Source organism: Leguminivora glycinivorella, chromosome 11 (genome assembly GCF_023078275.1).
Source record: "Leguminivora glycinivorella isolate SPB_JAAS2020 chromosome 11, LegGlyc_1.1, whole genome shotgun sequence".
NCBI classification, from domain to species: Eukaryota; Metazoa; Arthropoda; class Insecta; order Lepidoptera; family Tortricidae; genus Leguminivora; species Leguminivora glycinivorella.
In genome coordinates, this window is record NC_062981.1 from 9,479,053 (window position 1) to 9,506,475 (window position 27,423).

At 35.1% G+C, this 27,423-nt stretch overlaps 2 protein-coding genes across 2 annotated transcripts in view; one reads left to right on the forward strand and one right to left on the reverse strand.

Moving 5' to 3' along the window:
- The window catches only part of LOC125231071 (probable G-protein coupled receptor CG31760), a 197,663-nt gene extending 177,242 nt beyond the window's left edge, over positions 1-20,421 (forward strand). Inside the window, exons 7-18 of the mRNA XM_048136416.1 lie at positions 9,324-9,453; positions 9,557-9,689; positions 12,433-12,568; positions 13,257-13,410; positions 14,242-14,351; positions 16,380-16,524; positions 17,911-17,980; positions 18,257-18,395; positions 18,688-18,793; positions 19,192-19,335; positions 19,894-20,040; positions 20,245-20,421. Of these exons, the coding sequence (XP_047992373.1) occupies positions 9,324-9,453; positions 9,557-9,689; positions 12,433-12,568; positions 13,257-13,410; positions 14,242-14,351; positions 16,380-16,524; positions 17,911-17,980; positions 18,257-18,395; positions 18,688-18,793; positions 19,192-19,335; positions 19,894-20,040; positions 20,245-20,274 (1,444 nt within the window). The 3' untranslated portion in view covers positions 20,275-20,421. The remainder of the gene's footprint in view (positions 1-9,323; positions 9,454-9,556; positions 9,690-12,432; positions 12,569-13,256; positions 13,411-14,241; positions 14,352-16,379; positions 16,525-17,910; positions 17,981-18,256; positions 18,396-18,687; positions 18,794-19,191; positions 19,336-19,893; positions 20,041-20,244) is intronic.
- A 4,772-nt stretch (positions 20,422-25,193) lies between these two features.
- Positions 25,194-26,394, reverse strand: LOC125231228 (protein MIS12 homolog). Its single transcript, XM_048136611.1, has one exon. It carries the CDS (start codon positions 26,312-26,314, stop codon positions 25,703-25,705), a length of 612 nt encoding a protein of 203 aa, XP_047992568.1. The 5' UTR covers positions 26,315-26,394; the 3' UTR covers positions 25,194-25,702.
- Positions 26,395-27,423: the final 1,029 nt, after the last annotated feature.

The following is a 27,423-nucleotide window of genomic DNA, read 5'->3' on the forward strand; positions in this document are numbered from 1 at the left end:
ATAGGCAGTCTTAAGACAAAACTTAAAGAAATAATGTTAATAAAAAAAAAAAAAAATTACTAGCCGGGAGTTGAGTGTTATGCTCGAATACTGAAGGACAATTTTATTAAACATAAATAAATAACATTAGGTAGGTACCTACATTATTAATATTAATATTTTATTGGCGTTATTTATGCTCAATTTATTAGATAGAACTTAAATTTCAGTAACAATCTAAATTAATCGGTATTAAAGCGGCATAAACCCAAAATTTTACTTCTTTTCTCATAGCACTGAATATTTTACGCATAAAGTCAAGTTCAGAAGCAAATCGTAGTATTTGGTATTACATTCATTCACAAGCATAACGTCGTAGTTACTTTATAGTCTTTATACACTTTTCACAAAGACGTGTGCACATTTTACTAAACTCTAAGTCTATTACCACTTACCACAAAATCAAAAGATTTGAGAAGCAAATGTATGGAAAATGATGTATATAAAACAATGATTTATTTTTTTACAAAAAATTAAGGTGTAGGTACATGTAGGTACCTAGGAATAAATCATAAAATCTGTCTTTTTGGGCTAGCTTGGATATCTTTTGTCCCTACTCGAGTCTGATAAAGGTAATTCAATACCTATTTCTTTTATTACAGTTATGTGAACAAGACGTTATGCAATTCTTGTAAATTATTACTTTTTTATATTATTTCGATGCTCAATGGATAGAAAAATAACTTTAACGTACAGAAAACTGGCACTAAAGCCTCGTTTGTATCGTTAACTGTAGTTCGAAATACCTTGCAAGACCGATTTTGACGCAAAATGGGCTTTCCTGTAAAATTACTAAAATGAAAATTTCAGTGTTATATGCCTTTCAGGTACGGAGTTATTGTCTTAAACGTCGATTTATAACAAATTTCAGTTTAAAATTGTATTATTTTATCAAAAATCTACCAGAAAAGCAAACCAAAAAAATTTGTTCAATTCCGGAACTAGTTCCGGAATTCCGGAATTGAAGTCCAATCTCGAAAACCAGTTCCGGAATTGAAAACCGTCCAATATTGCAAGCCCTAAATATATATATATATGTGTGTGTGTGTGTGTGTGTGTGTGTGTGTGTGTGTGTGTGTGTGTGTGTGTGTGTGTGTGCGTGCGTGCGTTCGTGCGTGCGTACGTGCGTGCGTGCGTGTGTGTGTCTGTGTAATATACACTACTTTCCCATTAATTGTGACGTTTTAAATTAAAAGGGCTCTCATCGTTGGTACTGTAGATAGTCAATTACCATAGAAATTACATCAGCTACTATCAACAATGGACCTTTAGGGTCAGTTGGACCAAACCGTCTGTCACCGTTAAAGCATTCGTTAAATTTTATTGTATGGACAGTTCCATAGGCGTCTGCTGCGTGAAGATGATGTGTGTGTCAAATGTGGTTGATGCAACTGGCCCTTAGTCTAAAAACGTCACAATGAAAGATGTGAAATGTGCAATTAGTCACAAAAATAAATTGTTTTTAGTATTCAACACTCCCGTGTCCCAGAACTCGAAGAATCCCAATTCATCCAATGTTCTTATACTGCTGCGAGTGAAAGGGGTTCTAATGATGATATTTATGACTTGATCGATGCACAGAATGAGCCACTGAGTAAGACTTACCTATACTAAACCTTCATAAACCTAAATACTGAAACTCTGCCCGGTGGTTCGGTGTTAGGGCTTGCAATTATCCGTCCAATTCGAAATCCGGATGATTCGACTCGATATTTGAAAATCCGGATATTCGGATAAAACGGATATTTCGAATATTTTTTATTTTATTTAATAAATCTCATAATTAGTAACATAATTATGTACTACGATACGAAAAAAACGCCGTAGGAAATTGTTATTTTATAATCAGGCTTCAGCTGTTGTTCGTAACCTTAATGTTAGGTTAGGTTACTTAGTTATTTCATTCTTGCCTTTATGTAATTTTGACTAATATTTGATATTAATGAATTTTAATGCTAGAGACATAATCTGATTGCCATATGAGGCAAAACGTCATGTTGTGATCGTTTAGATCGAATATTACCTAAAAAAGGTATTACCTACCTACTCCTTGTTTAAATATCAGATTGCATTTACGAGGTTTTCATTGCCGATTTATTCAAATGCAAAAAGAACTATGACATATTACAAACACCATTTAGCTTTGTTAAATAACAAGGCTGAATGATCTTTCTCTCTAATAATTTTCACCTCTTATCTTTGATGACTTCGTGACTCCATTCCAGTTACACTTGGGACTCTCGGGTAGACGTTCTTAGCCAGAGGGCCTTACGTTACGTATACAGCGAAAAAGTTTTGGTGTTGCAACACTTGCAACCTATTTTGAAAGGATAAAATGTAAAAGCGTATCTGCTTAACTACTTCATCTTGTTCTGCAGTTCAATACTAAACAGGTCTTCCGCCGCGGGATACATAGAAGACTTCTTTTTGTCAGAAAATTTGAACAGTTTTAGTTCTGTTAGCAATTTATTTATTTATTTATAATGTATTCGGATGCTAACAATAATGAAAGTGCAGCGTTTGATACGGTACTCAGTGTCACTTGATTGATTGAGTTAAATTTATATACATTTACATGAGATTATCCACAAATATTCATGAAAAAAACCCTGCCTGCTAAGCCGCGGTCCCGGCGGATTCGAATCCCGGTAAGGGCATTTATTTGTGTGATGAGCATAGATATTTGTTCCTGAGTCTTGGATGTTTTCTGTGTATATAAGTATGTATTTATCTATATAAGTATGTATTTATATCGTCGCCTAGCACCCATAGTACAAGCTTTGCTTAGTTTGGGGCTAGGTTGATCTATGTAAGATGTCCCCCAATATTTTTGTTTATTATTTATTTACTTATTAAATAAGGTAGTAGTGCCACTCAAGGAGTAATTTTTGATATAAATCGCTTTAATATCGTAAATGTGTTAATTTTACTTTAAAATTTGTTTTCCAAATGAGCTTCTTAAAAATTGCAATGGTATTTCTGTCATATTTAAAAATATTTTAAGCGGGTTACTCACGTATTAAGTCGATATAGCGTTCGACATGTTTCGGCTCAATTTCGAGAGCCTTTCTCAAGAGTAGCGACACCCCGCCTTTACATGTCGAGAGCGCGACGCATACAATATTGCGACGCTTAAAATATTTTTAAATATGTATGAGTCTCACGGGAGTTTTATGGTATTTCTGTCATTCACAATATTCGAATTATTCGTTTTATCCGGATTTTAACGTGCAAATTATCCGAATTTCAAAATCAGCGGATATCCGGATTACAAGCCCTATTCGGTGTCACTCCTAAAGTAGGTACTTACAGGTGACCGTACCGACATATCGATACCTTTGGGTTCAATTGGCGTAAAGGACAAAATGCAGGTTTTCAGGAGAAGCAAAAAACAACTTTTTTTTTAGAAAAATGTTTATATCTTTTTTGTTTTTTGACCTATATTTGTGACGTATATAGAAAAATATGTAGATTTTTAGTATCCTTAACCTAGTGTAGCAACCGTAGTGATAAACTAAACGGTTTAGAAGTTAGATGGTTGTAAAGGACACGTCAAAATGCTATGGACGTCCTTTACACCCACGATTTTTTTGAACAATTAGAGTTGATAGGGTCGTAAATGACGGTCTTAGATGATTTTTATACAAATTCGGGGCGTAAATGTAACCGGAATGGTACAAATGGCAACTGTTTTTAGCTTAGTTTACAATTGAGAAACTTGAAAAATGTATAAAAACGTAGTTAATATGGCATAGAATAGCCACATTAGTGTTACAGTGTATATTTATCTAAATATTTAGCAAAGACAAAGAACAAGACTATTTTATATCTAGTTTTGCAATAAAGAAACAACATTTGCTTAAAAACTATCTAATATTTTGGAAAGTTATTATTTTAGTACTCGCCGCTGTCTCAATAAGTTACGCATTCAGTATTTAATTCTAGCAGGGAAACGCTTTCGTAGTTTAAGTAAATATAAAAACACTAATGGTAATCACGTAAACTTTAATCAACTGTGAACAGTAGACTATATTAATACGACAGTAATTTTAAGTCTAAAGTAGAAAGAAGTTCTAAGAATAACTAAGAGTAAAAGTATCACTATCACTATCACTACATAGTATAAAACAAAGTCGCTTTCTCTGTCCCTATGTCCCTATGTATGCTTAAATCTTTAAAACTACGCAACGGATTTTGATATGTTGATTCATATTTTTGATAATTTTAAAACAGAAGATTGTTATTTAGTCTTAAACCTGTTAAATAAGAATAATCTTAATTATGAGTTCAATCCTAGAAATATTATAGTCAATGCTTTAAGTACCTGGGTACATAGCCAAGTCACCAAACGCTAACGCTCATTCGCTAGCGAAACGCACCTGTTATTGTCGCACTAAATGTTAGTATAGTCTACTGTTAAAGTTTACTGCCGGCGTAGCTGAATGGCAATCGTCGACGCCAGACGCCGACAAAAATGCAGTCTGGTGCAATACGCAAGAGTGATAAAGATATATAGCTACGAAATAGATATTATCGTGAGCGTTTGTGCATTTGGATACCCTGATTACCATAGTGTTTTTTTTAATTACCTACATCTCGCCGCAGTATAATAATACTACGAAAGCGTTTCCCTGCTAGAATTAAAGACTGAATGCGTAACCTACTGACTATTCAGACAGCGAATACTAAAAAAATAACTTTGAATTTGTTGCCAAAGTATTAGATAGTTTTTAAGCAAATATTGTTTATTTATTACAAAACTGTATATAAAATATTAGTCTTGTTCTTTTTTTTTGCTAAGATAGCTTAGATAAATAATACACTGCATTAAACTAATGCAGCTATTCTATGCCATATTAAGTACGTTTTGATACATTTTTCCAGTTTTTAATTGTAAACTTAGCACAACATTTGTACCATTTCGGTTACAATTACGCCCCGACTTTGTATAAAAATCATCTAAGACCGTCATTTACGACCCTATCAAATCATGGGTGTAAAGGACGTTAATAGTATTCTGACGTGTCCTTTACAACCATCTATCTTCTAAATCGTTTAGTTTATCGCTACGGTTGCTACACTAGGTTAAAGATACTCGTAATCTGCATATTTTTCTTATACACGTCACAAATATAGGTCAAAAAAACAAAAAAAGTGGGTTTATCTTTCTCTTGGAAACCTGCATTATATGTCCTTTACGACAATTGAACCCAAAGATATCGATTACAGTTGCGGATAAAATATTTTTAGTGCTGGTCGTAAAGGACGAAGAACAAAAAAACTTGTCCTTTACGCCCAACTTTATCACACCACTATAGAAAGTGATCCTTAGAAAGTAAGGGCTTAAAGGGCAACAATATATATCAAGGTGACTTACGACTATATATTTATTTGTAGATTTCCTTTACGACACAAATAATAATTTATAATTAATGACTTGATATTTACGCCCCTTCAGAAAAGCTATTTTTGCAAGTCCATAGTAGAAAATCTTGGTCGTAAAGGCAACTTTTTAAGAGATATCGAAATTTTAACTACACAGATCGATAGCGCTTAAAATTCTGAACAAAACTGTATATATAACTAATTTTCGCCAAAATGTCCTTTACGCCAATTGAACCCAGAGGTATCGAATTATGTCAATTAGGGACGCTGTTATTTGTAAAAAAATGAGAAAGCCTTATACGGTCAACCGGGGTGGCTTTAAAACGCAGGGGTGACTTTGAAAATTTAGTTTTAAAGTCATACTGTAAGTAAATTCGCGATTTTCTATGGTAGATTTACAAGAATATTTATTGATCTATTATCTATCTACTAGTTACATGAACAGTTTCAGTAAATAATGAATGATGTTAATTTTAAAGCCGTTCAAATACCATCAAAGTAACCCCAAATTTTCCTAAAGCCACCCCGGTTGACGTAGCTCTCCCGCTCTTACAATCCCGTACTTGTTGGACCTTGGTCGGTTTGGTCGTCTGTAGACAGTGTAGACACTAATACACTCGCCAACTACAGTTGTGTATTCCATGTAGATACACCAAGGGCCCAATTCTCAAAAGCTTTGTAACTTATTGTAATAATTTTCTAGAAATGTAAGTACTTATGCAAAATAAATAAAATATTTTTATTGCAGATAAAAGCTTTGACATAGATGATGAAGATCTAGTCTTCAAAAAAATATATATAGAGAAAAAACTACCCCATATCCAAGCGATTCTGATGACCTTGAGTTGGATGTAAGTGCTTATAGTGTGAGAAAGCTGTATAAAATATAATCTGCACTAATTTGTATAAATATGTGTGTTACTTAATCTGTGTGAATTTGTAATAGTGATATGTTTTTAAATGTTTTTAAGGACCAAGATGCAGTCCTTGAGAGAGCACAATCCATGCAATCCATTTATAGTGAACCGGAACCGGACGCGATGTGCCCTTGTTCATGCAAGCGTAATATAGTTGCAGTCGTTATAAGAAAAAAGTTAGAACAAGTTCCCGAAGAGAATTTACGGGCTTGTTTAGAAGATCTCGAAAATACAATAGAAAAATATTATTAAATGTGTATCAAGATTATGTGTACTCTATCATAATTATAGCTTCAGTGTAAAAGTCAATCATATTTTGGTACATTCGTTAGTGAAATATCGTTATAAAATAAGGGTTATTCCACTAGTCAGAGTTACCACTAAGTTGTTACCAGTGGTAACTACAATGTTATTTTCCCATAGGTAATTACTGGAAAGATTATATCATAAGATTCAAAAGTTTTGTTTTATTTTATACACATGTAAAGCATGACCAGAAATATATGACTACGCGCCATGTAGCGGAATTTCATTAAAACTATATAGTCATCATACTATACTGAACTGTCACTCCATACATCAGAATAACAGCGCACTCCTGCCTGACAATAGTTATTTATATTTCTGGTCAGGCTTTAGTTTCTTAACCATACTTACCATATCCAACGCGATCAATGTTATTTTCACCAAATCTAATGGCAACAGCTGAGACTGTTTCCTCACCTTTAATTGATTGGCCTCAATGGCCACTGCGTAAGAGTCGTTAGAGGTGCACATTGAATTAGAGCACACAAATATTATTTCAGTAGTTGCCTAATATCAAGGACGATATATACCGGGACTGACAAAGCCCATACAAAAGTTTACCCCTGAAATGTCCCATACATTTCCGAGCGATTATTTCCGAAAAAATTAACAATATCAAAAAATGTTAGTAGTAAACCCCTATTCATTTTTTAATACCTATCCAACAATAGGTATAAACATAAACATAAACATAAACATAATTTTTATTGAAAACAAGTATTGCATATTTACATTACATCCAACAAATACTTAAAATTATCGATGGTTTACATTTGCCTGAACTAGGGAAACCCTGTGTTTCAGGCGAGAGGTACGGCAAAACAAGGTTCAAACTTAATTTAATTCAATTTTAATGTTCACTTACAAAATGTATTTATTTATCATTTATCAGACGTCAGGGTTGAAATGAAAAAGAAATCTCTCCCCACTTTACGTGTAGGGGGGGCGGGCACCCTAATAATGTTCTCATGCAATGATTAGTTGGTTTCGATTTAGCTTAATATATTTTTTGTTCTTATTTATGGTGTCTGTATTTAGCTCTGCCGTGAAAAATATTTAAAGAAATAAGGAGGCCGTTTCATCATCGCCACCAGTACAAAACAAGGTCCCACGTAAGAAGAAAATAAACATCGACGACTTCGATACAGGCACAAGCTTCATGAATTTTAGGCTGTGTGGAAGTAGCAAGTCTTCAAACCTAGCTTATTAAATTGTCATTCTCTAAAACCATGCTTTAATTTTCTACAAATATTAACGCGAAACGAAACCCAATACTCGCTGTCCCGATTATACATTACGTCGGCACATTATTGCCATATGAAAACGATTTGTAGCGACACTCTTCCAGGGTCAAATAAAAACTTGTCAGGCTTTAGTTACTAAAAAAATCCGGATTTAATCCGGAGTTCGGATTTTGCCCTAAAAATAATCCGAAAATCCGGATTTTATATTATTGCAATCCCTAGGTATAACCCAAATAACCCAATCCTTTCAGAAAATATTTACTTTATCACAAAATTATTTTAAACTTTCTTTTTGACATCGAAAAGGCTTTAGTTTTTTACATACCGAATAACTTTATTTCGGTATCATGATTCCTTTTAAGATAATTACATTATGTATAAGGTAAGGAATAATATTTAGAATACCTAAAATATGACAAATTTGCATTCTATTCAAATCTGTACGAGTATACTTCACGGAGTCCAAAACTATACGCAAATCAGAAGTCCAAAACTAGAAAAATATAGATAGAGAGCGATTGCGGGCGCCGGTCGGCTCGAGCGCGAGTACTTGCGCCGCCGGCGTACGCGTCTGTGTGCGTGCGCCACGCGCACACACAACTTTACTATACAGGGCCTCTCTGTGGGTTCCGCCCCCGTCAGCGCGACGGCGATAAAGTCCTAAAAATCTGAATTCGTGCTTGCCTCCTGTATCGTCTTAATCCTTTAATGATTCTGTTAACGTGAACCTTTAAGTAGACAGGTTTTATGAAGACAATTGGCCGGTGAGCCCTACAATTTTAAAATTTGCCGCCCTTTATACATGGTGTATATTCATGCTGTTTCTTCCTATCCTAATAGTTTCAATATCCAGCATACACTATCACTGCACGTTCGCTGTTTATACGCCGAAAGTTGCAACTCAAGTAAATGAAGTAAACAAAACAAACAAAACAACCTACCTTCACCTTCATTGCCGGCCGCGGCCGGCCGGCTAACCGAAACAGAAATATAAATGAACTTCGTGTGAAAAAGAGACAGCGAAAGGCGGCTCGTGCGTCGGCGAAAACGCTCGGCTCCGGCGCTCGCTACAGTCGCTATACCTACTCCCGCGCGGCTCGGAACGAAATAATATTGGTTTTAGGAACGCTAAAATTCTGTTCGTTCATTTAAACGTTACTGTAAGGAACTGTTCTTTGAGGGAACGAAATAAGAACCGAAACCGAAATTATTTTGTTCCCACTGAACAAAATTTATAATGAACCGTTCGTTTAGGGAACGATATAAGAACCGTAACCGAAATTATTTTGTTCCCATTGAACAAAATTTATAGGTAACGGTTTAAGAACGATATCAAATGGTATTTGGGAACGGGTTCCGATCCCTGCCAGGTACTGTACATAATAAAAATGATGATATGAAAAGAACTGATCAAATCATATTTTGGTTACAGGCAGGAAGGAGTTGTTTCACTCGACATAGACATATCTAATCTGGAAATAAATCAATGTGAGATGCCAACCAACGATAATCAAATATATTCCTTTCACGGCACTCATAAATGTCACAACGAAACCACCTTTGTAAGTCTTTCGCGAATATTACATGTAACTTGACATCATGAAATTCGATTTGGAAGAGTGCTTTGCTTTGTAGCACTTAGTAATATTTAAAAAATGGTTTTAGTGTGATTACAAGCCAAATCGGGAAGTTGGAGTGAGGCATGCTGGTTGGGCTCGAGGGTCGTACGTATGCCGTTGCCGAGACGGATATTACTCAACGCATCATCCTGATGGATTCAATGGTTCACTTGTTGAAGGTAATTATTTTTCTAGTTTTGAATACTCGTCTGAGCCATGTTGATAAACGGCTTAAACTGAAATTAGAACTTTAAAGAAATTTGGTCTACCTATAGATGTTAAGATTCGGTCATTTTGGCTGTCCTTTGTATTATATTCTTTGCTTGTCTGTGTATAATTTACGACGAATTCTTGAATAGGTACCTACAATCTTTTCAGATATAACATTAATTTTGTTTTTGATGTCACAGAATCAAAGTTCATTAGAATTCAGTGAACAGTGAAATTAGTTTTGACTATCGCTTGATTAACAAAATTAGAATAACGAACAGTAGAGGTAAAATAATCTTGATCTGAACATTCTAAAACGAACAAACGAAAAAAAGTGACTCACTATGCGATCTCTACTTCTTTTTTCAACTGTCAAAACAAACGGCGCTTAGAAGTTTGCGTACATTTTCAGCCAACATATTATATTTTGCTAAAGCATGACGGATGCTTTATCCACGTGGATAAGTGGGCCATTTTTTTCAAAGTTGTCCACCCCGTTTTTGGCTTGTCCCATACTTTTGATATAATATTTAGCGTATTTAAAGAGTCTAAACTAATGAAGACTATTTTTTATTCGAACCCAAATTTAGTTGACAGTAATTTACAATATTCATTTAAATTTTTATTATAATTATGTATTTGTTAAAAATTATAATGTGATAAAAAATGGGCAAGTTTTTGCTGTCCTACGTCAAATATCGTTTTTGTTATGGATTTTATTCTATAACTAATTGTACTAAATATTGATGACGGCATAATTTGAAAAGATTGAGTCATACGCTATTATGTTATAAAATATTTCATGTTAATAAATAAACGTACTATTTAAAATTAAGTATAATTTGCCGAGACGGAATCTGGTAATTGTGGAATTTTCCATTCCGAAACCGCAGAATGACTGTTAAAATTAAAAGAAAGTTCCTAACATTTGGTAACATTTTATCCAGCTTGGCAAAATCAATTTAAAACTACTCAATACCGTCATCTTGCATTTGCCAGTTGCCGCCAAACACGCATCAAAGTAGCTCGTACTCAGGGGTAACATTTTCTCATTCCACCTTCCGAAACCAAATTTGCGGGTAAATACGTAATATGCAACCTTTTAACATCGATTCCTAAAACAAAGCACTAATATTGAAACCAAATAAGCCAATTAAAAACAAGATTTGTGATTATTTAATAAATAATTAAGTAAAATATCGCCGGAGGTAGCGTTCCGTTACTTCCGATCCGATACCAGATCGTTGGTTTCGTATAGGCGGAAAGAAAAACGTATCGGAATGGAAGTATAAAGCGGTATTCATGTGGTTTTAATGTGATGTTTTAGTTTAATTTGATTGCGGGAAATAAAAGAAAAACGTATGGGATTAAAACTAACTCATTTAAAATATGGTAATCAATCACGGATTACACACTCCGGTTGTTTTAGTCATTATGCGCGATTTGCTTTGGAGGTCTTAGGTACCCACGTTCAAGTGTAGACGAGACCTTAGCTTTCATCCGTTACCCATACAGTCAGATCCGTTACTGTCCCATGTTTCAAATAGTTTTATTTGCAAAAATTAAATACAATTTATTATTAAACTACGTTTCCGTTATTTTATATTGAAATAGTAACGTTTAAACTATTGATTACAAGTGATGGCATCCTATAAACTTGTGAAACAGTATAGTAATCTTAAAAATTCTCCTCTATTTTGTACTGAAAGTAACGGAACGGATATATATAGCGGTTTAAAAAATAGTAATCCGCATTTATGTGAAAATTAAAGTGAAATTTCTTCATTTGTGATTTTAGAATGAATAATAAACATATTGTAAAATTCCCAAACCTATTATATTTACATTATCTGCGATTAAATTTGGTTGCGGAACGGAACACTCGCTTCTCCTCAACTCAACAAAAACATATTTTTTTTATTAATTACTTAAAAGTCAAGTGAACCTTCTATATTTTATATAAATTCATTTATTAAAGAATCTATAAAAATAGCTTTTAATAAATTTCTATCGGTTTCATTTTCATATCAACTTTTTTCGGGGTGGACAACTTTGAATAAAATGGCCCAAGTAATAAAATTGGCAGCATGATACGCCGGCTGATATTATATAATTTAGTTGTGATAGTTTATTAGAATTATATAATAGTAAATTCGATTTGACTATCACCTCCTTATTTAATTAGAATCTGAATCGATAAACCGTAAATTCTTTTGAACGAATATTTACTTGACATCACTATGCGATCTCTACTTTTTTTTTCAACTGTCAAAACAAAGGGCAGCAGTAGGCAGCAGCAAAGTTTGTTCATTATTTTCAGCCGGTGTTTTACTTAAGTTTTTATCTGACGAAAAAGGTTTTCATAGAAATTATAAACTTAAACGAATGAAAAAAAAACACATCGAACTAAAGCAGGCAGCAAGTATTTTATGCACACTTTCTTATTAATTTAATTTTGAAGTGATTAGGTATGCGTTTATTTTTATTTTATTAAGTAGGTAATTAGGTATATTTTAATAAAAAGCAGTGAAAAACTGATTATAGCCTGTATCCAGTGATCATTAAGAAAGTAATTATAGCCGAGTTGTAGATATGATGTGCTTGTCTAGGTAGTCCATTTTTAATGAAAGACACTGTATTTTACTGAGATTTTGAATTAAGTATCGGGCACAATATTTTTAATTAACTTACGATTTTTTGGTTTAATTTCAGTTGCTTATCAAGAATACAAGGAGAACAACGGCTTGGAAAACTGGAGTGAACCCTACCAATGCCTGCAATGTCAGCCTGGCTGCGAAACATGTCGGGGACCGGAGCCTTGCCTTGCTACTTACAACTGGCCATTCCGGTGAGTCTTAATATTATGTATTTACAAAAATATTGATTTTTCTGCCTGAAAATTCAAGAATTAGGTACTTATTTCTCTGAAATCAAGGTAAAACAGGGCCTACATATGATATTCTCATTTTTATTTATTAGTTAATTAGGTATTCTATTTGTTTTTATTAACTACAAATGAAGCCTTTATTATTTCTTGTACCACATATATTGGCACTGAAGACAAGTTTCTCTATCACTCCCACTTTCCATCACACCGTCTGTTTCTGCCGAAAAATTGTCATAAAATAATTAACTTTGATTTAAATATTAAAAGTTCAAAGTAGCGGGATACCGCTAGGAAGATCATCATAAATATTGAAAGTTTAATGCCATATGTTAGAATCCTTATCAAACACAGACAAAGGGTTAAATGTGGATAAGCTATTCATGAGAGAGATATGACAGACATAGCTATTTTTTGGGCCTTTGCTATCACCGCACCTTTGCTATAACTGCACCAAGTGCTATCAGACTGTCATATGAGGTACAGTCACCGGCATAAATGAGTGATGATTTCTGTACCTTGTCACTTTAACGCAGTGTTTGAAATGTCATACGAAATTGTCAAACTATTAAAAGTGACAAGGTACAGAAATCATCACTTTTTATGCCGGAGACTGTACTTAAATCGTAAATGTTTTACTTATTATTTTCAGGATATCCCTCCTGGTGATCTCGGTGAGCTGTGCTTTCATGACGGTGCTGCTGACAATATACACAAGACATCACCGACGAGTCAAGGTGTTCCGTGTTGCCAGCCCAGTGTTCCTTTCCATCACACTGCTTGGCTGCGCTTGCATGTACATGGAGGTAAGAGGTTATGGAGGTAATTTAGATGTACCTAAGGACCTAGGTTTTAGGCAACTAACAATTTTATTGAGATAAAGAATGGGGCCTCCCATGAGCCGTGGCAAATGCCGGGATAACGCTAGGAGGATGATTGATGGAAGAATGGGGCCTCTAAATTCTAAGTACCAAAACAAGTGCCTAAAGGCCTTAAGTGTCTAAATCTAGATCTGCTTTGACTATTAAAATAAACAACTAGTTTTAAACTAGGTACTTTTACTACTTAAGTAGCGTAATAATTTTATGTGGCTGAGCTGATGATGGAAGGTCAACTCCTCAAACTGTACATATATTTAGGTACTTTTACTACTTAAGTAGCAACTTGTGGCTGAATTACATATCAAGGAAGCTTTTAATTGCCAACCATAATACTGCCCCACCATAAAGGATAAGGGAGGTGATCACTTTTGATAAACCAAATACGATCAGCTGGAGCATTCCATTCCATTCCATGAGAATATCCTTTATGAAATGTGATTATCTTGTTCTAACGCTAAGAATGCAGTTTTGATGGAATGCACCAGCTGCAAAGCAACTTGATTTTCCGTGCATAGTTGCTAAGTGAATAGTATTAGTCTAAGCGCGACAACGGTGAGCGGCAGCCATACGTGCGAATGAAAATTCCCATCTCTGTGTCTCGCCCTAATGTATGGCCGCCGCTCACCGCTATCGCGCTTAGACCAATGTCGTGGCCGGGCCGTAAGGAATATCTACACTATTTAAAACTTTGACTAATATTATAAACCTACTAATAAGTAAATTGTAGTACTAATAAGTAAATGTTTTCTATTTCAGATGGCAGCTATATTCCCAGTTCTTGACCGCTACTCTTGCATCGCCACAAAATGGACTCGCCACTTGGGATTCTGCATCACATATACAGCTTTGCTTATGAAAACTTGGAGGTAAATATACTACTTATCTGTGTTAAGTACTTATTTCAACTCGCAAACTTTATGGAAATAACGTTAATAGTTATTTGTTATACAAGGGGGCAAAATTGTATTTTAACGCCGAGTGTGGAATTGAAAAACGAGCAAGTGAAAGAATTCTATAGTTGGTTCGAGAATAGAATCCTGAACTTGCGAGTTTTTTAACACACGAGAAGTAAAATACATTTGCACCCGAGTGTAACACAAAACTTTTCCCCTCCTCACTATAGCGAGGAAACTACAAAGCAAAAAATGCGTTTATCACTGCTTCCAGTAGTTACACGGGTGGTAAATAATCTTTATTAGGTACTAGATTCACCTACTTTTATCAATTTTAAAGCAGTTAATTTGACTTTATTGAAGGTCAAATTACTTTACCCACTAGTGGATAAAATACGTTTTTACCCGCTGGTATTAAAGGACAAAACACGTGTTTCCGAGCTAGTGAGGAGAAAAATATCTTATTGTGTAACAAGTTAACAACCAAACAACTGACAGCAGAAGATAGTTGAAAAGGTCAAGTGTGTAATGATGATGACTTGCTAATCTAGCATCAAATTATACTTCGCTAATCTGAGTACCTATAATATAACCTACATAAAAAAGAATGACTTTGCAAAGTACACTTTTATTCTTTTTTAGGGTTCCGTAGTCAACTAACCTAACCTCCTACACGTAAGGTGGGGAGAGATTTTTTTTTCCTTTCAATCCTAACGTGTAATATATTGTTGGATAGGTATTTAAAAATGAATAGGGGTTTCCGAAAATGATTTTTTGATAAAATCAATTTTTTCGGAAATAATCGGCCCAAAAGTTTTAAAAAATGTGTGTGCGTGTGTGTGTGTGTGTGTCCTCTAACTTTTGAACCATAAGTTAAAAAATATGAAAAAAATGACAAAAGTAGAACTTCATAAAGACTTTCTAGGAAAATTGTTTTGAACTTGATATGTTGAATAGTTTTTGAGAAAAATACGAGAAACTACGGAACCCTCTCGAATTTTAGATTATTACAAGGGTCCATATTCTTCAAGCGAATAAATTCGACTTCAAGATATTGTAGATGAAACATGAGGATTCTTCTGTGTGAAAATAGCCGGGTTCACACAGAACGAGGTGACCAAAATGTGGTTTAAGATACGTTTTATGACGCTACATTTTAGAGCAAACAAGGGCGCGGCAAACGCGCTCACAGAGGACGCTACTGTCTAAAAGAATAGAATCGAAAAACAGATGATGGACAGGATTGGAGTGCCTCGGCCGAGTGGAAAAATGCGTTGTTGGAGATTCCACACTACCTCGGCCGAGGCACGTATCTATATATTGCTGTCCGAGGGAATTGCCTCGCTGTGTGTGGAGCTGGCTAATGATACTCTATTTTTAGGGTTCCGTACCTCAAAAAGGAAAACCGAAACCTTTATAGGATCACTTGTGCGTCTGTCTGTCCGTCTGTCACATCCAATTTTCTCCAAAACTGCTGAACCGATTAACTTGAAATTTGGCACACATATGTAAACGTTTGACCCAAAGACGGACATGTAATTTAAATTAAGAAAATTTAATTATAGGGGCCACTTAGGGGGGTTAAAGTGAAAATTAAAAATCAAAGTTTCTAGAACTATATTGTGTTACATATCAAATGAAAGAGCAAGTATTTCAAAAATATTTTTTTAATAATTTTTAAGTTATTTAAGAAAATAGGCAAAAAATGACCATTCCCCCCCTTATCTCTGAAACTACTAAGCGTAAAATTTTCAAAAAAATAAGCGAGAAGTTTTCAATACGAATTTCACTCACTGCGTTACGTTCTCTTGAAATTGTGTGATTTCTGTTTCGTTTTGTTCAAAATATCGAAAATTCGCAAAAATGACTTAAGTTCCTACTAAAAAGGAGGCGCTTAAGCCCTTCTTGTAGTGTACGGAACCCTTGCAACGCGAGTACAACTCGCACTTGGCCGGTTTTACTTACTGATTTGCTTATAATATATTTAATCAACAATTTCAGAGTATCCCTGACATATCGCGTGAAATCCGCCCACAAGCTAAAGCTAACCGACAAGCAGCTACTGCAATGGATGGCGCCCATACTTCTGATCATGCTGGTGTATCTTGGGACGTGGACTCTGTCTTCACCGCCTGATGCAGAAGATGTACGTATGGTTTATTTTTGATTTTATTTTAGCTTAATCGGAGACCATCAACTGTAACATGGTTTTTATTGAAAAACTTACTTCATAATAAATAATAGTTTATTGCTTCCACATTGGTTTTTTTACAGATGTTTTTAATTCTAAAATTGGATCACAATATGGCACCCTGTAAGGGTATTGCAAATGTATCTAACACTAACTCAAGTGACACAAAACATAAATTAGGTATAACTACGTCTTTGAGCCCATTTATATATATTCTTACATAAAGTGTTTAGTTATGGCAGATATCTATTACTTTCAAAATATTCTTGTATAGAATAAAACAATTACATATTAAATAGTTTTTCAGTAAGCTTATGAATTTATCATATTTTTGCTCTCTAGCTATTTGATTTGGCAGACTATTGAAAATTCGTATTGACATACTATAGGGGCTATTACTTATGAGGGCTTTCGTGTGAAAAACAGTGAAATCGCAACCGCGCGCTTGATCATACCGTGTGTGGTATCAAATTAAAGGGCTTTGCGAGTTATTTACAAATATATATCACATTATAGGACTTTTTCTACTTGGTCTAATAAAATATGAGAAAATGTCCAAAAGTGGTAATAATTGTACCGGTGAAGGCCAGTTTTCAAAAAATTGCCAAAAATAAATAATAGCAATTTATAATCACTAAGGCATAACAGCAATTTAAGTAAACGTTGCTGATTAATTAAGTACAAAAATTATTTCGATGTGATGTAGATTTTCAAAGAAATTGTCACTTAATTTTAGGTAATTTCTGAAAAAAATTGAATTCGTCTTAACTTTGTTTACTCTTTTTTAAAACCTTATAATAAAAATGTAGTCTGAGAAGTTTGTAGTACAGGGTATACGAATTATAAATTTACCTGTTTTAGTAATCAAAATTGTCCAAATTTTACAAATAAGATCGACTAACTCAGCTCTATACGTGTGTTTTGTGTGCATTAGAAAAAAATCATAATTAATTTAGTGACTTGGTTTTCAAAAATCCAGTCTTATAAAAATCAAGATAATAAGATGCTCTAACTGAAATTTGAATTCAATAAATCTATCGGATAACGGAAAGTGTAGTATTTCACCGACTAAAACTATCAATTTTACATTATTTTGACGTTTTTTTTTAAAGCAGCCTTATCTGTAGATTACTGGCAGGAAGGGATATTCAGAGATTAAAATGTTAGTCATAACAAATTAGACAGACAGACAGCTAGTAATTTCAAGTTCTATTTCTAGTTCGGCTAGTACAAAATATTAAAATATGCATTTTATACCAGACCCTTAAAAAGTTAAAAATGAAGAGCACAAGTCTCGTGGCACTGCTAAATATACTCTTCAATCTAAATTAATGTTTTCAGATCACAGACAATAAGGGCTTGAGGTTCAAGCAATGCACTTACAACTGGTGGGATCACAGTTTGGCTATAGGTATGTATTTGTTTACTACTTTATTATATTATTAAAAATATAAATTACAGCAATACGTATTTAGGAGCTTTTGCCTCCCACGAGGCAATGTACAGTGTACACATATCTCGCATATACATTCATCTCGCTCATGGTTACTTTCAGTATGACGTGAACTCGATCCCTATTAGGCCTTAAACTTTTATAATTATGAAATGGTGCTGAACCTACCCATTTTCACACAATGATTCAGATAAAATACCGCATATAATTAAATGTCATTATAATTGTTTTCAGGCGAAATTCTGTTCCTGCTATGGGGAGTCCGCGTGTGCTACAGAGTACGCCACGCCGAGAGCTTGTATAACGAGGCTCGACTCATTTCCATCGCCATCTACAACATCTTCACTGTTAACTCACTTATGATAGCATTCCAGTAAGTCGGTTTTTTCTCAGAAATGCAGGCAAATTGTCACGCGAGGCAGTGACCTGTGTAGGCTTGTCTAGACTAGAGCCCTTACAATGAGGCGCGACTCATCTCGTCATGTAATTTTGCATTGGGATGGACGCTTTTGCCTCCCACGAGGCAAGCCTGAAATAATCAAGATGATGTCACTCAGTCAGCTAATGAGAATTGGAATGTTCGATTGCCAATAATATTTATGGTCAGGATACATGTTTGACATATAGGTACGTAAACATAATGATGTTTTTATTGTTCATTTCAGTTTACTAATCCTGCCTCGGGCCGGGCCGGATATAAAATATCTGCTCGGCTTCATCAGAACACAGTTGTCCACTTCTACTACAGTTCTACTAGTATTTTTACCCAAGGTAAGTTTTCCCTGATGATGTTCTATTCAAAGCAAAAAGATAGAAATATTCGTTTGTGATATCAACATACATATGCACATAAGGATAAGTTCAGAGAACAGAAAGTAGAGAAAACTGAACAATAAAGGCAAATATACTTAAAGCAAACAATGTATTAGAAGATTTACTTAAATGGACTCATCAAATGGGTAAAAATTGGATCTGCAGAAGCAATGTTTCATGGTTTGAGCTGTCGATATTGTGCATGGCAAATTGGCAATCGATTAACTTATAGGCTTTGTCATCGGTAATCCTGGCCCTACACATGGCTCACGCCCTTCGCTACAAATGAATCATAATCAACGGTAAATGGTAGCATGGTATCACAGATAAGTGAACTCTCGTATAACTGTGTCCAGGTGCTACGCGTTGTACGCGGCACGGGCGACACGTGGGACCGCGGCGCTCGAGCACGCGGCGTGCCGGCCTCCACGTCGCTCAACGGCATCGGCCTCGTGCCCGACGAGCCGCCCGATCTGTACCGCGAGAACGACGAGCTCAAGGTACGCATCATATCATAATATTACTTAGGCTGGTTTTAGTGTCACGCGGACCGACCGCGCGGAGCGATCAGCACTGGACTAATATGTGTTAGCTTCAGGGAGCGTTTTAGAGTGGCGCGGACGATAACATCAACTTCACACAAATTGGTCGCGCGGATCGCTCCGCGTGACACTAAAACCAGCCTTACTACAGCCCGTGAGGTTTCTTAACGGCCTTCAATTTCCTGCTGATATCGGACAATCGTTATTTAAATGGACACTGGCTTGTTTTATTCTCCTATTATTGCTTTAAAATACGAAGGCTCTTCTGAAAGTTTATACGCTGTCCGTCTATTCTCCCTCCTCGAAGTTGACATGTCCTAGGTGAGCAATAAAATTTGTAAAGTTTTATATTTACAACTGCCTCGCACGAGGCATATTTTCATTAATAGTTTGTCTCGCGAGTCTCGCGTCGTCGCTCATTATATGCGGCCTGTTAATGTTTAAGCTACCTCGATTTTACTAATTTACCGCCTACTTACTGCGCCTATCTTACACCGTTTTAAAACTTCATTCCAGGAGGAAGTACAGAAGCTGGCGGCCCAGATCGAGTTCATGAAGATCGTGCAGATGGAGATGCACAACCGACACCTGCGGCCGCGGCCCGGCGGCTACTTCAGCGCCTCCAGCCCGCACGTCACCGCCACCGCCGTGAACGTCTCGCAGGTGCGCTCGCTGTGAACTAATTAGCCGTATTTTATATAGAACGAACTTCCTCGTTAAGAAAATGTCGCGCGAAGTCACTCCGTTTTTAAAATCGCCTCGTCCGAGGCGTGACGGGCGCGCATGTCGCGTGCGATGTTTTCACGAGACGCATTCGTCGAGTGTAGGGAATGTTGCGATTAGTTTACAAACGCTTTGTGTTTACAGGACAGCACGGAGTGGCCGGGGCCGGTGTGACGGGTGGCGCTGAGCGACGGCGCGTGGGCGTGGGCGCGCGGGCGCGTGGCGGGCGCGCGCGTGGTGACGGCGGAGGACGCGCGGCGGCCGCACTACGTGTAACGAGCGCCACTTTGTCGCTTCTTATATTACTTTGCGCCGATTTGACGATTGAAGGTCCCGGTAGTCGCCCCTGCCCTATAATTGTCATATTAAAACATTGCATGGAATCCCTCTGAAGTGAAACTTCTAACGTAACCTCGAAAACATTCTGTCAAATGACCGTCACGTTTTTGCGTTTAGTTGCGTCCATCTTTTTACGGTTTTAAATATTTTACATTGCTATTTGCTCAAATGATTGAAAAACAAACAAACTAATTTTGCACTCGATCTAAATATAAAACACACACATTCCAACCGACCGTTCCACCATTCAAAACCATTCTGGCGATAAATGATAAAGCATCAGGCCGGCTCTATCGCACTCACAAATAGTGCGATAAGGACGGCCCGTTTTTAGGGTTCCGTAGTCAACTAGGAACCCTTATAATTTCGCCATGTCTGTCTGTCCGTCCGTCCGTCCGTCCGCGGATAATTTTAGTAACCGTTAGCACTAGAAAGCTGAAATTTGGTACCAATATGTATATCAATCACGCCAACAAAGTGCAAAAATAAAAAATGGAAAAAAATGTTTTATTAGGGTACCCCCCCTACATGTAAAGTGGGGGCTGATATTTTTTTTTCATTCCAACCCCAACGTGTGATATATTGTTGGATAGGTATTTAAAAATGAATAAGGGTTTATTAAGATCGTTTTTTGATAATATTTATATTTTCGGAAATAATCGTTCCTAAAGGAAAAAAAAGTGCGTCCCCCCCCCTCTAACTTTTGAACCATAAGTTTAAAAAATATGAAAAAAATCACAAAAGTAGAACTTTATAAAGACTTTCTAGGAAAATTATTTTGAACTTGATAGGTTCAGTAGTTTTTGAGAAAAATACGGAAAACTACGGAACCCTACACTGAGCGTGGCCCGACACACTCTTGGCCGGTTTTTATCATCTTTCGCACGACCGAGCTTGCCTGCCAGGGCATTCTGTTTTGTTGCTGACTGAGTGAATGAATGGAATGAGTGAGTCGCGTTAAGACAGAATGTTACGCGCTGACAGAATGTTACGCTCTGAGTGAGCGGCATTCCACGCAAAGTAACAATGACTGAATGTTACGCGCTGTCAGTTGGAAGTCGCCTTAGAAGTTTCACTTTAATCTAACGAATACTGAGACGGGTCGAACTGCATATACAAAACGACCTATAGCATCGATCACTCTCCGGTCCGTCGAATCAGACACGATGCTATAAGTCGAAACGGTCGATATCGATAATCGATGGTATAACGGTGCATATTCGCTATAAACATTTTTGTTTCGAACTGTTTCTCAAAAAGTGTACGGTGTCCGTTACGAAACATTGTTTAGACGCCGTGTTTCGAAACAAAAATGTTTATAGTGAATGAAGCTTTACATATTCTATAAAATTAAAGAAACTTTTTAACATAATATCTTTGGTATGGACCGTACGATGGCAGTTGTGACTATTGGGAAGCTGACAATACTGGCTAGGGTTGTTCAAGCGGTCACGAGCAGATAATATCAAAGCTGTCTGTGATTAATATCTTCTTTAGTATTTATTTTCATATCTAAAATTTTTAAAGCGCCGCTGAAATATATTTACCTACTAGTCGTATTTATTTTCATATCTAAAATTTTTAAAGCGCCGCTGAAATATATTTACCTACTAGTCGTTGTATTAAAAAATACGGCATGATAAACTAGCTGAGCCGAGAAAATTCAAATATATGGACGATTTAACATCACGCACCAATTCCTAAATTGCGAACGACGCATTTTTTTGTTATTTACTACTCTTATTGCGAAGATGTAAACACCTCGGAAATGATGGCCGGATGGAGGAATTCAGTTTCACAAGAAATCCGTAACTATTTGATACAACCCTAGCTTAGTTAAACAACTCAAGTGAAAGTACCTACTTGAGCCCACTGTGCTTATTCTTAAGATAATTTGCTATATTATATTGAATTTGCATCGACATATAACAGCTACATGAATATAATTATATCATATGACCAATAAGTTTTGTGGAACATTCATATCCAGCCGAAATCAGTAAATATGTGTTCTCGACTAAGACTCGCTATATAAAGGCTCTCAGCTTAGGTAGCATCAGGTATAATGTTATATATGTGCTAGAAATAGATACGTAATAAATGGTCTTAACATAAATGTTATATCCGCTCTAAGCTCTACGGATTTTTGTTCCGAGGTATAGTTAGTTAAAAAAAATGCTAGCGTTTATTTCAATCGCTAGAGTGAAGTAGAATGAGTTAGGAACTCTATGTATTATTTTGAATGATATTTAAGTAATTTTTAGATATTTCATCATGTCATTTAACTCTTACTATAACTTACCTCTTATATGCTAGTCGTTAATTTTTAAAATAGGTATCTAATAAATTTGAATATTAGTTAAATTGATTACTCCATATTGTATTTTTATTAAAAAGTGGGAAACACAGAACGAGTCGCCTTCTGAGGAAATTGCCGCGTAGAAAAGTTCGATCAGTGGAGACTTGCCTCACCCGAGGCATTATGGGTATGTGCTTTGCGCGGCAAATTTCTCGCGAGGCGGATCGTGCTGCAAGTTTCCACCAAGAAGTACGTAGTTATACAAATTGTTATACTCTGGTTCATGCTAGAACAGACAATAAAAATACTGTTGTAGTTATCGAAATAGGGACTCTTTTTTGTTTTAGTTATATAGTCCTGAGATTATTAATTATTATGTTACCTGAAGTTACCTTTTTACAGCATTAATTTTGCTTTACCATATAACTATATTTTTTTAACATAGCTGTAATCTTATTTAGTTAAGGTATCATAAACGAACTGTAAATATAAATCAGAAAGAAGCATAAATTCTAAAGTGTTGTAAATAAATTCATTAATATTAGTGACGTAGTTATGGTTATTATTTATTTTCTTTGACTGTCTGTGATAAAATATAAATTAATAATTAGTTTAGTTTATTCATGAATGTTAGAGGACATACAGAGAATTAGCCAGTCATAATCAATATTAGTACATGTTTAACTTTTTTATGTGAGATGTATGTTGTAGGTTTACTGTTTTTTCATAAGCAAACATTGTTATTTTTATCTTCCAATACTGTGCTTTCAATGTTGTGATTAGTTCTGTGAAATACAAGATTATGTCAGTTGAGTGTTACTGTGGTTATAATATAAATAAGTATATAATACTTCAATGATATTTTTTACTGTTAGAATTATATAAACAAATTAATTTAGCAAATATTATAATTTGTTTTATAAAATGTGTCGCTTAGTTTCAAACTTAGGGAAATCCATTCTGCTTTAAGGTTGAATATATAAAAAAATATAATATAATCTGAATGATAATCAACCTTCTAATAGAATGAATTTACCCAACTTTGAAGTTAAGCGACACAATTGTAAACCGAAGTAAATGAAATATTTGAAAGTAACAAAGGCTAGAAACAAACTCTGGATAGCAGAGGATGCTGATTCCTTGCCATGGGCATCGGAACCCTTGGTCACTTATTTCTTAGTAGGCATAATGATAAAATTTATTTCAGTTTATAAGGATATTTTTATATCGATTTGCTCTTTTAACTATTGCTATTCATAAACATTTGGATGTAGCTGAAAGCTACTTGTATTTAATACTACAATTATTCACAAAGATTTTTCTTCCTAGTCTATGTAATAACATTAATGATTTTCCATACATGTGTAGATATATCCCGTACCTAAGTAAAGAGATATTAACTTTTAGTGTTCAGTGTCCTACTGAATTGGCATAGCCATGTTTAGGTAACGATAGTGGGACTACAGATACTGTTTTCGCTGGCCATAGCACAAATTTGGTATAAATATAACTATGAAACATCTGTTTTGATTGTGTACCCTATTTATCTCAAAACTTAATATACTTAATAAGTGTATGTAGTTGTTTGTCTATTAAATATAAATTCATCTGCAAAATAATTTATTCTGAGATTATATATTGTCTGTTGTTGTGGCTATTGCCTGATTCGGTCAAAGTATTTATCCTGTGTAATTTGTACAACTTTGGAATCTCTTACATTTTATTAGTATTAATTTACTGTGCCAAAGATAAGATTTAGAAATAAATTCAATATTATTTTTTCATTAGATGTTATATCAATGTTTTCTAATTATTAATGCATCATGGAGTGTTAATATAAACTAGATTGATGTACTAAATATTGTTATTCTCTGAAATTAGGACATAGGAAAAATATGTAAGAAGTTCTGTTTTTACATTAAAATAAAGAAAATAACTGTTTGCAATGATTTGTCTATTTATCACATAATACATCCATTTACAATTTTCACAATCAATAGAATATTTTTACACATTTTATTTCATTAGTAATCGGATAAGACTATAAGCAGCCAAACACTTGACTAATAAGTGATGATTTCAGTTCTATCTATCTATTTTTATATACAAGAAATAAATTGTCAGTGGTCATCAGGCGTACCGTATGCTTGTTTGCCACCGATGTAGTATAAAAAAAATTGTGCAGTTCCATTGCTAGTTGCAGTCCATTTATATCAGCCCACAGAGTTTGTGTTTTAAAATAGATAAATGCAGAGTTCTACAATCAATACCTATAGATTTAATCTTATTATGTATATAATGAAGCTCTTAGAACCTAACATCTGTGGTGAACCCAGAGCCTTTTCCACCTTGTCTCTTTCTAACGCAAGCGAAGCCGCGGGCTAAAGCTAGTACAGCACGGGAAGCATGGTCGCGCGATAGACGATAAAATATCAGGCCGTCCCTGTCGCACCTATAGATTTAATCTTATTATGTATATAATGAAGCTCTTAGAACCTAACATCTGTGGTGAACCCAGAGCCTTTTCCACCTTGTCTTTAAAAAAGTGAGGAATTTTTTTTTTCAATTATAAATGGGCTTACACTTATCCACAGACTAGTCAAAGGCAAAGACGTGGCCTATGATGGAGTGAGCTCGCCCAGAAAATGCCTGTTCACCCTTGGTTTTAAGCCCATTTATAAGAAAACTACATAATGATAAAATATGGCAAATCAGACATGGTTAAATTACAAAAATACACCAATCATAACAAATATGTTATCATGAAACTAAATAAAACACTTAGTTTCCTGTAAGGTATGAGTGTTACCTTGATCATTAACATTTCTAAAAAATACTATTTACAAATTCACCCAAATAACCATCAAAATTATAACATAATACAATTGTGTAAAAAATTACCTAAGAACAGTACCACTAAAATATATTATATAACACAATTACATATGTACAAAGTTATTATGTTCATGATGATTCATCTAAAAACCCGTCGTCCTTTAATGAACTCTGTGCACATAACAATTGTGCACTACTTTGAATTGTTTTCAAGTCATTTTTATCTAAGTTCTTATTTATCATATCCTGGATTTCCATGTTCTGTTTAGCAGTTTCATAAACCTTTTCCAAAGCAGATATGTCATTCTCCTCCGCAGTGAGTAAAGCCTCCATCAATGCTGCACGCTCTACTCTGTTTCTCAAAGCTGTAACTTCTTGTTTTAACTTATCGTATTCAGTATCTGATTTTTCTTCCTCATGAACTTCATCAGCAGGTAACAACACATTTGAAGGCACAGTCAATATTCTCTCGATTTCACTGTCCACCACTTTCAAGGAAGGCTCTGCTCGTTCACAGTACAGCCGTAATATTCTTTGACACAAGCTACGGATTGCTTCTTTATCACTTTCATTGAGGTGAAGGGAGTTTAGAAGTAATGTCTCCATATCGCACACACCACTCCTTATTTTTTCTTCAACCATTTGTCGAACAGCTATTTTAAGGCGCTGCGCTCCGAATCCAAAGTGTTGGGTTGCATATTCTTCGTCAGTTCCTCCTTTCCACCGATTTGTTCGAATCATTTTGAATGTGTATATTTATTTCAACTTTATAAAGAAGGCGTAGAAATCGGAATAATAACACCACAAACAACTAACCAAGCCCAAACGGTAATCTTTCAAACATAGTTTGACGTTTAGCATGGTGACAGTGTTGCTGTGATTAAAAATGTCGTGGTTTTAAGGGTATGCGCCAAAGTTGCTCGGCGACTTTTTTGTCACCGGGAAGTGTGCCAAAGGGGTCTATATTAATTCGCATAACTGAATACTCCTAATATGAATTGGCATACCGTTTATTAAGCATAACGTTTAATACGCATATCATTATTTCGCATAACACATTTCGTATAATTTTAATGCGCATAATGTTAATTGTTATAACGATGAATTGGTATAAGTATAATAAGATTAATAAGCATAACTTTGTTTTGTAGAATGTTTAAATGGCATACAAGAAAATTATATTTTCACCACACTAACGGGTAACGGCTTACTTTTCTGCTCGAAAATAAATAGCAAAATTGCATTTTATCCACAAGAGTTCAAAGTAATTTCATACAAATTTTAACTTGATGTCTTAAGCTAGCTGATAGAATTTTACCAATAAATGACGATTTTGAATCATAAACATTGATCGATGGATTTGATTTAGTTTGATGTTTTATAGTCAGTATTTTGTTCGTGTTGGGGTGGTGAAAAATTTGGTTTTCAAACTCGGTGGCAATGTTTAACGTGCCGTACGAAGGTTAATGTGCCTTGAAACCCTCGCAACGCTCAAGATTCCACTTTTTGAACCACTCGCTACGCTCGCGGTTCAATATTGGAATCTTCCGCTTGCTCGGGTATCAGTATCGGCACGTGCGATCAGCGAAAATCTGAACGATGAAATAATATTATTTAAATACTATCCATTTTCAATTTATTTAGTAAGGTACAGCGGGGCAAATCTAGACTAAAAGGCAATTGTAACTAATCCATTTTTCCATCATTCCATTATTACATGTACCCACTGAACACGCTTACTACATAACTGGTAGACACTCTATTTTCTGAAAAACACTTATGAAAAACGAAAAAACTTAATAATAATAAGTAATGTATAAATAAAATAAAGACTCCTTAACTCAAATAAT